At 38.2% G+C, this 15203-nt stretch overlaps 1 protein-coding gene across 31 annotated transcripts in view; it reads left to right on the top strand.

Moving 5' to 3' along the window:
• CLASP2 (cytoplasmic linker associated protein 2) overlaps positions 1-15203 on the top strand; it is a 174674-nt gene that overhangs the window by 83283 nt on the left and 76188 nt on the right. For all 31 annotated transcript variants that reach the window (XM_061395783.1, XM_061395781.1, XM_061395779.1 and 28 more), the window contains 4 exons: positions 7335-7405; positions 9532-9591; positions 10677-10754; positions 11418-11585. In XM_061395783.1, the coding sequence (XP_061251767.1) occupies positions 7335-7405; positions 9532-9591; positions 10677-10754; positions 11418-11585 (377 nt within the window). The remainder of the gene's footprint in view (positions 1-7334; positions 7406-9531; positions 9592-10676; positions 10755-11417; positions 11586-15203) is intronic.

The following is a 15203-nucleotide window of genomic DNA, read 5'->3' as shown; positions in this document are numbered from 1 at the left end:
TTTAAATAGTAAAGAGGATCACAAAGTAAAACATGCTTGTATACAGAATATAATAGGCACAATACGCATGTGCATGTGTGAGCGTGTGTGTGTGAATCATGTTACAGGTCAGGTCAGTTCAGTTCACTCAGTCGTGTCCGACTCTTTGCAACCCCATGAATCGCAGCACGCCAGGCCTCCCTGTCCATCACCAACTCCCAGAGTTCACCAACACTCACGTGCATCAAATTGGTGATGCCATCCAGCCATCTCATCCTCTGTCGTCCCCTTCTTCTCCTGCCCCCAATCCCTCCCAGCATCAGAGTCTTTTCCAGTGAGTCAACCCTTCGCAAGAGGTGGCCAAAGTACTGGAGTTTCAGCTTCAGCATCAGTCCTTCCAGAACTGATCTCCTTTAGGATGGACTGGTTGGATCTCCTTGCAGTCCAAGGGACTCTCAAGAGTCTTCTCTAACACCACAGTTCAAAAGCATCAATTCTTCGATGCTCAGCTTTCTTCACAGCTGAGCATCCAACTCTCACATCCATACATGACCACTGGAAAAACCATAGCCTTGACTAGACGGACCTTTGTTTGCAAAGTAATGTCTCTGCTTTTGAATATGCTATCTAGGTTGGTCATAACTTTCCTTCCAAGGAGTAAGCATCTTTTAATTTCATGGCTGCAGTCACCATCTGCAGTGATTTTGGAGCCCCCAAAAATAAAGTCTGACACTGTTTCCACTGTTTCCCCATCTATTTCCCATGAAGTGATGGGACCAGATGCCATAATCTTCGTTTTCTGAATGTTGAGCTTTAAGTCAACTTTCTCACTCTCCTCTTTCACTTTCATCAGAAGGCTTTTTAGTTCCTCTTCACTTTCTGCCATAAGGGTGGTGTCCTCTGCATATCTGAGGTTATTGATATTTCTCCTAGCAATCTTGATTCCAGCTTGTGCTTCATCCAGCCCCCAGCCTTTCTCATGATGTACTCTGCATATAAGTTAAATAAGCAGGGTGACAATATACAGCCTTGACGTACTCCTTTTCCTATTTGGAACCAGTCTGTTGTTCCATGTCCAGTTCTAACTGTTGCTTCCTGACCTGCATACACGTTTCTCAAGAGGCAGGTCAGGTGGTCTGGTATTCCCATCTCTTTCAGAATTTTCCACAGTTTATTGTGATCCACACAGTCAAAGGCTTTGGCATAGTCCATGAAGCAAAATTACATGTTTTTCTGGAACTCTCTTGCTTTTTCCATGATCCAGCAGATGTTGGCAATTTGATCTCTGGTTCCTCTGCCTTTTCTAAAACCAGCTTGAGCATCAGGAAGTTCACGGTTCACATATTGCTGAAGCCTGGTTGGAGAATTTTGAGCGTTACTTTACTAGCATGTGGGATGAGTGCAATATTGCGATAGATAGTTTGAGCATTCTTTGGCATTGCCTTTCTTTGGGATTGGAATGAAAACTGACCTTTTCCAGTCCTGTGGCCACTGCTGAGTTTTCCAAATTTGCTGGCATATTGAGTGCAGCACTTTCACAGCATCATCTTTCAGGATTTGGAATAGCCCAACTGGAATTCCATCACCTCCACTAGCTTTGTTCGTAGTGATGCTTTCTAAGACCCAATTGACTTTGCATTCCAGGATGTCTGGCTCTAGGTGAGTGATCACACCATCATGATTATCTTGGTCGTGAAAATCTTTTTTGTACAGTTCTTCTGTGTATTCTTGCCACCTCTTAATATCTTCTGCTTCTGTAGTAACAGACAAATGTTAAACAGTAAAAATGTTACAAGCAGTGGTAATAGATGACAGCAAATTCTTAATATTTCTCATCATCCACCTCTTAAAGGTGGCAGAAGAAGAGTTAAAAATGTAAAACTTCCCCACTTAAATTTTTAAATTTTGCTCTTCTACAACTCACCACTCTAACCATTCAGGATGTACTTTTCCAAACCTCTATTTTGTGCCTATACAAACTATATTTACTACAAAATGTAAGTGTAGCATTTATATTTTATATATATGTATAAATGTTTTTTTACCTTTGCTTTTTAAACTTCATGTACTCAGGCAGCTTCCCTTGTTTAATTATTTTTGATGTCTAAGTCAGGTCTTAGTTAAGGGGCATAATATTAAGCTGTCCTCACCATATTTGAAGTTTGTGAAATTCTTTTTCTCTGTCCTTTACCTTACGCTGTGTATTATTAGTATCTTAAAGGTTTTAAAATTTAATAATTAAAGAATATTATTTCATATTCTACTTTGCATTTCTTGGATTATTAGAAAACATTAGGTATTTTTTTCCTTTAATAGTTTTTCTAAGGATTGCCAGTTTATATTCTGTGCATTTTTTCCTTGCGTTTTTTTCTATGGCCTTTTTTCTGTGTTATTAGAACAGTTGGTCCTCCTTATCCATGGGTTCTGCATCTGTGGATTCAACCAACCTCAAATCAGAAATATTTGCGGGGGAAAGAATTGTAATGCATTTCAAGAAGCAAAACTTGATTTGCCTTCTGCTGGCATCTGTTTCTATAACATTTATAATAATTACAACTATATGTGTATCATTTACATTATATTAACTAATTAATCTAGAGATGACAAAGTATACAGGAAAAAAAAGTGTAGGTTTTATGCATATACTGTACCATTTTATGTAAGGGATTTGTATATCCCCAAATTTTGGTATCCTCACAGGGTCCCAGAACCACCCCCTGGACACTGAAGGACAACTGTATATTAATTTTATTTGTAAATATTTTCTACCAGTTTGTCATTTCTTCATATATTGTTTAAGCTACATTTGATATATATATAGAAATTTGATATTTTTTTGTTTTGAGACAATTCTATTTTTGTGGGTTTTGTTATATAAAGTTAAAACAACCTTCCGCATTTCTCAGTTATCAAAATAGTCAGTTTTTAAACCTTTTATGATTTTGTTTCTTAGATTTAGATCTAACTTAATTTTATTTTTGTGTACAATATGGATATCTGACTTTGTTTTCCCCCAGATACAAAACCAGCTGACCCCGTGGTGTGTAGTAGATTATAGTTCAGTCTTTTCTTAAACTACCACTGTTTTCTTGTAGTAAATTTCCATAAATATATGGGTCTGTTTTTTAAATGCCTTTCCAGTTTCTTTGATCAATTTGTCCTCTCCTGGTAAATGATATCTCTCTCTAATGCTGCTGTACCAGGTGTTTTTCAGCAGTAAAATCTGTGCCTGTGAAGAAATCCATGAATCTATCTCAGAAAATGTCCCTTTTCTTTCTGTTTTAATATTTTTGTAAGCTTCACTAAATCTGGCACCTTCATAACAGTGTTCAAAACTGGTGGAAATGATTGAAATCTTTATTTTTTTCTCTGAGTTTAATAGGAGTGCTTTAAATATGACCTCTGGGATGAATTTTTGGATATTCTGGATTAGGTCTGAGAATTTCCTCCTATTTATATTTTGCTAAATTTTGATCAGTAGTAGATGTGGAATCTTGTCAGATATCCCTTTAGAAATGATTGTCTCTCTTCATTTATCCATTGTACATTCATGAAATGAATTCTGCTTGGCCATTTACATTATGATACTGCTAGATGCAGTTGGCTAATACTTAAGAAGACTCTTGACATGAAGTTGTATACTGTTAATTTAAGAAAAGTTTCTTCTACCAGGGTTATATTACCATTTTGTATTATATTATTATATGTTCTTTTTTTAAAAAAAAAAGGAAAATACTTGCTAGAGGTATTATTAAGAGATTTTTTATAAGCTTCAAATTTGTTACATTGGTACCCATGGGGTTCTTTTATTTTTTTCTAGTTGTTTAATTTCTATATTTATGTTTCTTAATTACTTTATTTGACTTGCTGTGGCTTACTTCTTTTTTTCCCCTAGATTTTTGTGGTATATTCTCACTTTGTCATAGTTTTTATCGTTTAATCACATAAGACTTTCTTATCATAATGTTGTGTTCTGAGTTTGGCATTAGCAGCATCCAGCGATTTAGATTTACCACACTCTATTTTATATTTCTCAGTCGTTTGTAATTTCCATTTCAACTTTCTCATTGAATTACATAAGGATATTGTCTGCATTTTCAGATGGTTCTTTTGTCATTCTTATCATTTTGTAATTTCATGACATTCTGATCAGAGAATTTGATGGTACAATTTCTTTTTCATTGAATAACCTGAATTTTGTTAATATCCGAGTACATCATATATTTAGATAGGTAGTCTTTTAGTATTTGTGAAATATGGAATTCATTTATAGAGTGCTTTATTCATTTCTAAATCTAGTTTGTTCATATTATTCTAGTTCTTTATGGTCTTATTTTTTTTTTAAATCTTATTTTCTTAAAAATTTCTTGTTCTTTGTCAGTGTCAAGAATAAATTCTCTTTTACTTCCCCAGCCTTTTGGAAAGTATATATTAAAAAAAAAAAAGAAGTATATATTTTTATCTTATTTGTGTCATTGTTTTCCCCTTAACCACTGAATTAATTTCGAGCAACTAAAGTTGACTATGGTGGGGTTTTTTTTTTTCTGCTTTTATTCCTGCCCAGTGTTTATTAGGACTCTTCCCATTAAAAATATTTGCTTGATCTTAGTGTGTTCTTTAAAGAAGGCAATGGCACCCCACTCCAGTACTCCTGCCTGGAAAATCCCATGGACGGAGAAGCGTGGTAGGCTGCAGTCCATGGGGTCGCTGAGGGTCGGACATGACTGAGCGACTTCACTTTCACTTTTCACTTTCATGCATTGGAGAAGGAAATGGCAACCCACTCCAGTGTTCTTGCCTGGAGAATCCCAGGGACGGGGAGCCTCGTGGGCTGCCGTCTCTGGGGTCGCATAGAGTCGGACACGGGTGAAGTGACTTAGCAGCAGCAGCAGCACTGTGTTCTCAGTTTTCATAGATATTTATTTTTTCATATTTCTAAATGGCTTTGCTTTGCCATTATACAAGAATTCAAAAATTGGACTTCAGGTTCACATTTCTTTTCTCTCAGAATTATGTCCTTTTCACAAAGAATTGTTTTCTTCACTCTGTTGTTTTTATAGTGAGATGTTGTTTGATTCTTTTATTTAAAAACAGCACCACTGCTGCCTTAGGAAGCTTTGTAGGAGAGTCTCTCTGTTAGGAGTTCCCTCACAGCATCTTTCATTTGTGCTGTCTTTACACAGAGGAGCAAGATTTCTGACTAAAATGAAGTTTGTTCAAATTTATGTTAGTTTTCATGTATCATTTATTTATTGCTTCTGTTTGTTTCCTGTCTTTCAGTTGTATATGTTCTCAGGAAAAATCCTTTAAATTCTGCTTACTTGACAGTACCTAATTTGCCATTTTTAGGTTTGTTTATACTTCATGTATTATTTTCAGATTGCCTGTTTTTCATGAGTTTGTCTCATGTTATTGAGACAATAACATGTCTCATCATCTCACAGAAAATACGGATCAGGTTGTTGTTGTTTTACATTATTTCCTGTTTTCTATATTTTTGTTTGTTTCCCAGGGGCCTGCTTCTAAGTTGTTCTGATTTAGTATTTGTTTGAATGCATCATCTGTAATTGTGAGGATCACTTATTTTCCTTTGGAATAGCTCCCCTGAATATGGTGTAGCAATAGGTTAGTCTCTAGCCCCATCTCTGCCACTGTGTTGTTTAAGAGTTAATCAGCAGCAGTAGGATTTTGAGATCATGAGAGAGAGGAGGAGGAAGGTAGGTGAGACCTGCTATGTAGTATACTATGGCTAGGGAGTCCCTTTGGGCTTTGTTTTAACTCCTCAGTAATGTTCAGGGATGAGTTCTTCTGGATGCTCTAATAGAAATAAAGTACATGAAAAATGTAATGCACTCGAATCATTCCAAAACCATCACCACCCCACCCCCTGTTGCCCTCCCCCCCCCGCACCCCCAACCTGTTCATGGGAAACTTGTCATCCACAAAACTGGTCCCTCGTGCTAGGGGAGCAAGTCCACAGAGCCCTTCCATACTGGATATAGCAGTTGAATAACATGCAGACCAGCACTGTGTTGCATTATCCTCATCTTGAACAACTTCAGGTCTGTGGGTGGCTTCCCTCTGTCAGAGGTGAAAACAGTGTTCCCTCTGTGTTGGTTGAGTTAGTTGTGGCCACTCACTCTTTCCTTCACTCTAAGACTTGTTTCCTCCCAGGTACGGAAGCTCTGTGGGCTGACAGCCTTTAGCTGCAGCCTCTTCAAAGCCTGCGAAGCTTGTAGAGATCTGCCTTTCCTGGAGTCTTGCCCTTTCCTAGTTATGGCCCATATCCAGTAAACTGATTGACGTGGAAGAGTAGAGTTTGGCCATCTTAGGCCATTTTGAGACTATCTTCCAGAGCTCCCCAGTGACTTTGGGTAAAGAGGTCCTTGGGCTATATCACAGATTGATTTCTTCCTTTGCCTAGTCTTGCTTCCTTCTCACTTCCACCAGTGTTGATCCCAAAAGCGCTGCTTAATATTAAAAAGGCTGAACTCCATCTCACAGCCTGCTTCCTAGGTAACCCAGCCTGTACCATCAGCTCAAAAGAAAAATAGGAGATTTAAAGCATCAAATATGTATCCTTAGGTTACTGTTTTATTTTAACGTCTCTTGTGAACTTCTTAGTGTTTGCTTTACTAAAGAAGAGGTGGCTCAGGTGGTAAAGAATCTGTAATACAGAAGACCCAGGTTCGATCCTTGAGTCAGGACGATCCCCTGGAGAAGGGAATGGCAATCCACTCCACTATTCTTGCCTGGAGGATCCCAGTAACAGGGTAGCTTGCCGGGCTACAGTCCATGGGGTCGCAAAGAGTCCGACACAACTGAGCGACTAACACACAAACACTCTCACCAAAGAAGAATGTAAGAATTACTAATAGAAATCAGAAGATTATATACCTGAATTCTAGAGAGCTGTGGTTCAGCCAGGATGAAAGTTCAGTTAAAATCACCGTTTCAAAGTGCATTCTTGATAATTACGCAGATTCACTCTGATAACCTGCTTTGATGACATAGCAATACTGTGCTCTCCAGCAGTAGCCATGGTACATCAAAAAATAAGACCAGTATGTGTCTGGTTCCCCCCAAAGTACACTGTCCTAACAGTTCTCTGTAGTTATCAGTTAACTTGTCCTTATTATTTAATATTACAACTACATCTGCCCTTCTGAAATTGTATCGTTACTATTTAATTTGGGAAAACCTTTTGACTGGTCTTAATTTCTTTCAAAATCTGATTTTATGGTTATTTTTGTTCTTTTCTAATATAGCTAAATACTTGAATGCAAAGCAAGTAAAGGAAGAGATTATGTAAGGTACACGGTATTTCTCAACCTCTTCTAAACTGTCTTTTTCAGCATACTCATGTACCCAGACTTATACCTTTAATAACAAGCAATTGCACATCGAAATCAGTTCCTGTAAGGAGGTAAGTTTTGAAAAAACTTAGTATAGCTTTATGTTGAATATTGCATTATGTCTGATTCTTAGTTGGGTGCAAAAATTAGTTGTCATCAATTTCTTGCCTTCTAGAAACCTTATTAAAGTTTTTTAACTTAATGTAAGGCAAAAAGGAACAAAGTGCTTATTATGACTATCGACATTTCTTGGCCTTTTCGTATTAAAGTGTGTCTGAAAGTCGCTCAGTCATTTCTGACTTTTTGCGACCCCATGGACTTCTCCATGGAATTCTCCAGGCCAGAATACTGCAATGGGTAGCCATTCCCTTCACCCGGGGACCTTCCAAACCCAGGGATCAAACCCGGATCTCCCACATTTTGGTTTATTTGGGCCACTATTTCTTTGGTTTTCAGAGAGTTTGGAGTCTAGAGTCAGCCCTCACCTAGAATCCTACAACTTTGATTGACTGTCCTGCCTTGGGCAGTCATTTAATTGCCCTAAACCTCATGTCTGTGTATGTTAGTGGGTCTAATGATGTGGATCCCATAGAGTTGTGAGGTTAAATGAGAAGGACACTAGAAGACATGAACATAGTGTTTGGCACAGAGTATACAATCATGTTAGTCTGTCAATGTCTGTCTCATTATTTCTACAATCTTTGATATCACTGGTATCACCACTAGCACCATTAGTGTTAAAGACAAAAAACAAGATTTGTGTATTGGATATTTCAGGAAATTGTAAAAAACTCTTTCCCCTCTTTTGTTTGATAAATATGTTTATTTAAGTACTTAGAATGTTCGGGAAAATAAGACATCATTGTTACCTGTAAGTGATTTGGAATTTGGGGACAGTTGTTTAATTACCTCTCTCTTATATCAGGGTCAGCAAATAACAGTCCATTGGGCAGATCTGTCCAACAGTCTAGTTTTGTACAGGGACAAGCTAAAACTGTAACTTAACATTTTTGAAAGGTGGTTAAAAAGGTGGGGAAAAAAAAATGAGAGACTGTATTGTTCTCAAAGCCTAAAATATTTGCTGCCTGAAATATTTACTCTCAGGCCCTCTACAGAAAAGATTTACCAGTCACTGTCTTACACTGAATAAAATGGTAATTGGAAAATTAGGGATGTTACAGAGAAGAGGAAGTCAAGAAATGCATCATAGAATTATCCTGAAAATGGGGAGTATTTCAATACCTGTAAAGGAAGTGAGGTGTAGGCAGAGATGGAAAGCTATGCTGCAGGCTGCAGAGCCATTGGACAGGCCACTGAGCCCAGAAGATGTGATAAATGGGAGGTTTCAGTAGGAAAAGAGGCTGACTGTGGAGGGAAAGGGGATAGATAGAAGTCAGGATATGGAGGGCTTTGAATGACTGGAAGAGAAATTCTGATATTGTTTGATCAGCGGTTTTTGGTGAGAAGTAATGTCATCCATCCTAGTTTTTATTCCAGCAGTGAACAGTGATTAAAAAGGGACAATGAAAAGCATTGGTTTAATTAAGTAGGACTTCTTACATCTCATGTAAGAGATGGGGTGGAAAACTGGAGCTGTATTTGTGATAATTGAGAGGAAGATTGAAGATTTTATTGAGTAAATTCAAGAGATTTCAGACAGAATTGAGACGTGATTATTGGATTTGGATGAGGGAGGTGATATCAACTGCTTCAAATGTCAGGGTTTAAGTCCCACTCTGTCACTACGGGCAAATTAGTTTAACCTCCGTGTTATTTCCTGATCTGTACCATACGGACTCCACGAGTAGATTGAGAGGGTAAGGGTTAATTTGTTGTTTTGTATGTAGTGTTTGAGCTGACATCATAGCTTTCTTGGTCACCATTGTGTGTCTTCAATTTCTAGTGCATAGTAGGTGTTTGATATGTATCTTTTAAATTAAATTAAATTTTATATTTGAAAAACATTTTCAAGTTAAAATTAAGGTCTTTTTGAACTATTAAGCATAGGAATAGTTGGAGTCTTAAAAAAAGTTAAGTATTTGATAGTAAAAATATCTAAAAATATGTCTTATACTTTAATTCAGAAGACAAAATGCTGTATTATAGAAGAAAGTATTAATTAACATTTAGTTGTAAAATTATATAACTGAGTATTAATGTTGCAACATTTAGTTAATAGTTTATTTTTATTTTTCAGGCGTTCATTTGAATTTTTAGATTTATTATTACAGGAGTGGCAGACTCACTCATTGGAAAGGTATGCATCGACTCTTCCTCTTCCACCACTCTCCCCTCCCCTTTGTCATCAGTTCTTTAGAAATTGATGGTATTGGATTTGCATTATTTCCCATTTTCCTTTAAAAGTTATTTGTACTGATTTTCCTTTAAAGCTGAGGTGCTCCTCTTACTCATTGTAGCTGTGATTTTCTTCTTTGTGGGGTGAATGAGGGTCTCTTAGGTGAATGGGCAAGAAATTCCAGGTTTTATAAGAAATTCCAGGTTAAATTGGGCAGGTAGTTTAAAATGTATTTCTAGTCATGTAAGATAGGTTTCCCAAGGTGCAATTAATCAAGTAATGAATGATTTAGGATAGAAGAAAGGCACTTCTTTTCAGAGGAAAGAGATCAAAAACGTGAGAGAGATCTGTTGGCAGATTTCTCCACACCAGCTGTCAGGTGTCATTGGCCGTGTATATCCTGGGCAGTGTTTAATGAAGCTCTGCAGCGAAAAAGAGGAAAATAAGGGCAGCGAGTCAGTCACTGGCTATCTGTATGGCTGTATTTCTCATTTGTTTCACATGTGAAGCTTGGGATACACATGTATTTATGTTGAATACATTGCTGATTTTCCATTCTTATGGAAAGCATTAAATCTATTCACATCCCATTTTTAAAAAATAGAATATGTTGTTTACTGCAGGCATGATATAATTCCAAGTTTTCTTTAAGTTCTTTTGTGGCAGCTGCTATTCAGTCTGGTTAGTAACTGATTGTACTGCTAGCACATTTCTACACTGGTAGGTTAGTGAGGAACCACACACAAGATTTTCTTTAATTCATGAAAAATTTAAAACGTTAGTACTATTTGTCTGGATTCCATATAAAAATAATTATGTTCAGGTTTATAATGTTTGACTTGTCAGAAGGAAACCATACATGAATAAAATTAGTGGGGCAGATTATTAGGAAGTCTTGGAATCTTAGATCCATTATTGCATGCTAGTTGCCTTTTTTCTCTCCCTTCCCATTTGTGACTGCTGTGTGATACATAGTATATAGGCAGTACCGTTTGTGGTGAAATAGACAGTTTTATATGTGATCCCAAAGGTACTTTATTTTATAGACATGCAGCTGTCTTGGTTGAAACTATTAAGAAGGGAATTCATGATGCTGATGCTGAGGCCAGAGTGGAGGCAAGAAAGTAAGTCTATAACGTATTTTTGTGGTGGTTTAAACATACTTTGGTCTTTTCTTCGACAGACATTATGCTGGGAGAATGAAAATATTGAAAGTGTCCCAAGTATTGTATTTGATCAGCTCTTTAGTCAAGTGGAGATTGATTTTTCTCCATTAAACCTGTACTGGTTGTCTTATCAGTTCACTCAGCCTTGTTGTTTATATATCCATCAGTATTCGTATTACGTCATAACATATTCACTTTTGTTGTGAATAAAAATATCTAATTTACTGAACATTTGTTACGTACCTGATACTTTGTAGGGCAGTAGGTATATGTTCTTTTTTAATCCTTAAAATGATCCAATGAAGGTGCTATCTCCTTTGGCAACTGAAGTTTGGAGATCTGGAAGTTTGCACAAGGCCACCCAAATTGTAAGGATTATAGTCAGGTTTTGAACTGAGATTCCTTTTCTCAAAAGCCTGTTGTCTTCCTCCAAAAACTTGTTTAATTTAGAAAGTATTCACTTGGCACATTGTGGCTGTATTAAAACCTTTGGGGTTAAAAACTTTTGCTTTTCTTGAATGTACACATTTTACGGTTAATGTGTAATCATGCAAAGTTATTTCTTTAAGGTGTTTTTGTTTTTTTAGAAAAAAACCTTAAATTTTGTTGTTTGTTTTACAGGACATATATGGGTCTTAGAAACCACTTCCCCGGTGAAGCTGAAACACTGTATAATTCCCTCGAGCCGTCTTATCAGAAGAGTCTTCAGACTTACTTAAAGAGTTCTGGCAGTGTAGCATCTCTTCCACAATCAGACAGGTCCTCATCTAGCTCCCAAGAAAGCCTCAAGTAAGGTCATATAAAGGATCATTACTGATTACTTCCTCTTTTCAGCTCCACAGAGTTCCTTAAGTTGGATGGCTGAGTATCTGATTGCTTTCTTCTTAAAGCCTTGGAAGAATGATGACTGATGATGGCTTATTTCCTTTGGTCTGTTGCCTCAGGGGTTGGATTACATGCTTGTATAGCTTCTTCTCATTGGGTTGAGTTTTAGGGATTCAAAGTTTGTGCGAACATTTTCAGACATGTTTTGTTAGAATATGTTCATGTCTTTGAGAAAGATTGGAAACCACTAATTCATATACTTTTTTTTAATACACCCAAAATAGTCCATATAGTAAGTAGCCCATTTCTAGGGCACTGTTGTGGAGGGATTATAATGGAGATTCAGAAATCATCTTTAAAACTTTTACACAGCACTGTGTGACTGGTAAATACACCATTGCTTTCTTTGCTTGCCTCTGGCATAGTTTGAGATTTTCAGCAACTCCCTCCAGGGCACAAAATTATCTAGTGTCTGACTCACTTCTCTGTGACTCCACTCTCATCATTATGCTGGCCACCTCAAACCCTTGCTGCCTTGGCAGTTATACCCTATTTTCTGTTTCTCTAGCCCTGTAAGATGGCTAAGATCCCTAGCAGTGGCCACAAATATCTGCAGATTTCTCTAGGGAAGAGCAGCTCACAGAATATCGGTCTGCCTCGCTGTAGTTGCTGTGTCTTTAGGGTCTTCACCCCCACAAAGACTGCTAGTTGCGTTGGCAACTTCCTAGTCCTGGACAGGTACCAGCGTGGGCGAGAGAGGTATCTGGGGCACAATTGCAGGAAGTACTGACAGGGTCTTATGAGTACTGTACTAAATAAGAGTTCAGTGGCTTACAAGTTTTCAGAGTAAAAGAAGATACGATTTGATTAAAAAAAAAAAATTATTGTAGGAATAATCGTACCTAAACTTCTATTTAAATTTGTGATAAATCCTTCACCTCGAATGAGCTTTGTTGCTTTTTTTCCCTTTACTTTTTCTTGCTGTACTCAAACTTTGTATATGAGTCGGCTGAAGATCATTGTTAAAATACAGAATCTGATTAAGTAAATCTGGGATGGGACCTGAGATTCTGCATATTTTACACATTCCCATGGAACAACAGACTGGTTCCAAATAGGAAAAGGAGTGTGTCAAGGCTGTATATTGTCACCCTGCTTATTTAACTTATATGCAGAATACATCATGAGAAACGCTGGGCTGGAAGAAGCACAAGCTGGAATCAAGATTTCAGGGAGAAATATCAATAACCTCAGATATGCAGAGGACACCACCCTTATGGCAGAATATGAAGAGGAACTAAAGAGCCTCTTGATGAAGGTGAAAGAGGAGAGTGAAAAAGTTGGCTTAAAACTCAATATTCAGAAAACTAAGATCATGGCATCTGGTCCCATCACTTCATGGGAAATAGATGGGGAAACAGTGGAAACAGTGTCAGACTTTATTTTTGGGGGCTCCAAAATCACTGCAGATGGTGACTGTAGCCATGAAATTAAAAGATGCTTACTCTTTGGAAGAAAAGTTATGACCAACCTAGATAGCATATTAAAAGCAGAGACATTACTTTGCCAACAAAGGTCCGTCTAGTCAAGGCTATGGTTTTTCCAGTGGTCATGTATGGATGTGAGAGTTGGACTGTGAAGAAAGCTGAGCACTGAAGAATTGGTGCTTTTGAACTGTGGTGTTGGAGAAGACTCTTGAGAGTCCCTTGGACTGCAAGGAGATCCAACCAGTCTATTCTGAAGGAGATCAGCCCTGGGATTTCTTTGGAAGGAATGATACTAAAGCTGAAACTCCAGTACTTTGGCCACCTCATGTGAAGAGTTGACTCATTGGGAAAGACTCTGATGCTGGGAGGGATTGGGGGCAGGAGGAGAAGGGGATGACAGAGGATGAGATGGCTGGATGGCATCACTGACTCGATGGATGTGAGTCTGAGTGAACTCCAGGAGTTGGTGATGGACAGGGAGGCCTGGCGTGCTGCGATTCATGGTGTCGCAAAGAGTCGGACACAACTGAGCAACTGAACTGAACTGAACTGAAGGTGATGTCACTGCTTTTTGTCTATGGACCATTCTTTGAGTGGCAAGGATCTAAATAAGGTATTTTATTAGAACATCTTTAAACATAAACAACTTTGAAATCTGTGGACTTGAATCAATCTGCCTCAGCATAACAGTTTTAGGAGACAGTTATAAAAATAATATAATATTGGGTTTGATAACCAAATGCCAAATTTACCATTTAATAATAATAACTTAGGGCTTCCCTGGTGATTCAGATGGTAAAAAATTGGCCTGCAGCGTGGAGACCTGGGTTTGATCCCTGGGCCAGGAATATCCCTTGGAGAAGGGAATGGCAACCCACTCCAGTATTCTTGCCTGGAGAATTCCATGGACAGAACCTTGTGGGCTACAGTCCATGGGGTCACAGAGTCAGACACAGCTGACCGACTTATACACAATAATAACTTAAGAATATTTTCAGTAGTCTGACATTACCTCTCTTCCCCTCACCTTTAAAATTTGTAGATAGGGAATTCCCTGGCAGTCCAGTGGTTAGGACTCTATGCTCTCACTGTCATAGACCCAGATTCAGTTCCTGGTCTGGGAACTAAAAATCCCACAAGCCAACTTCTCTGGTGGTCCAGTGATTTAAGAATCCCCCGCCAATGCAGAGAATACAGATTCGATCCCTAGGCTGGGAAGATTGTACATGTCACAGGGCAGCTAAGACCGTGGGCCACGGCTGCCGAGCCTGCGCTCTACAGCGCAAGACCCACAACTACTGAAGCCGTGTGCTCTAGAGCCCGAGCTCCACAAGAGAAGCCTCCGCAGCGAGAATGCCTTGAACCACAACTAGAGGAGGCCAGCACAGCAACGACAGTCAAGTGCAGCCAAAGATAAATAATAAAATTTTTAAAAATCCCACAAGCCACATAGCACGACAAGCAAGTGAAAAAATGAATAATAAAGTAAAATAAAATTCATAGGTATGCTTTCCAGACCCTCTTACATACTTAGATATGTTTATTTTGGGGCTGCAGAGTACCATTGTAGTTACAGGTAAGTAATCAGAAAAGATATTAAAGGAGGCAGTGGATTCTTTTGAAATGATTCTAGCTGTTTTGCTTTCTGTACGTGTTAATACACGTTACCCTCAGCAGCAGTTGTAGCTTTGTTTCTCTTGCCCCACACCGTAACACTTAATAGCACTACTGTAGATGGCGTTATATCTACAGAGTAATTGCTTGACTTTCCAGTGGCCACAACTGTTATGACTTAGGTGATGGAGGCTTTGGTTTCACTGAACTCCCTGTGTACTGGTAATAATACTCCCTCTCTCTCCTTCTAAGTAAAATACCTCAGAATAAAAGTGTTGGAGAGGGCCATTATTGAGTTCCCTGTTATAATATGTGTGCCGAGGACAAGAGTGAATAGCAGCCACCTGGTCCCTGTTCCTGTAGAGCTTACAGTCTTTATTCAGTGCTAGTTATTTCATTTTTGCTTCACAACTAATTTAGATACCAGTGATACATGACAGCAACTGTTCTGAAGTGATTTGTCAAAGAAAAATTGAAACCA

This window comes from Bos javanicus, chromosome 22 (genome assembly GCF_032452875.1).
Source record: "Bos javanicus breed banteng chromosome 22, ARS-OSU_banteng_1.0, whole genome shotgun sequence".
Lineage (NCBI taxonomy): Eukaryota > Metazoa > Chordata > Mammalia > Artiodactyla > Bovidae > Bos > Bos javanicus.
This window is presented reverse-complemented; position numbering and strand designations above follow the sequence as displayed.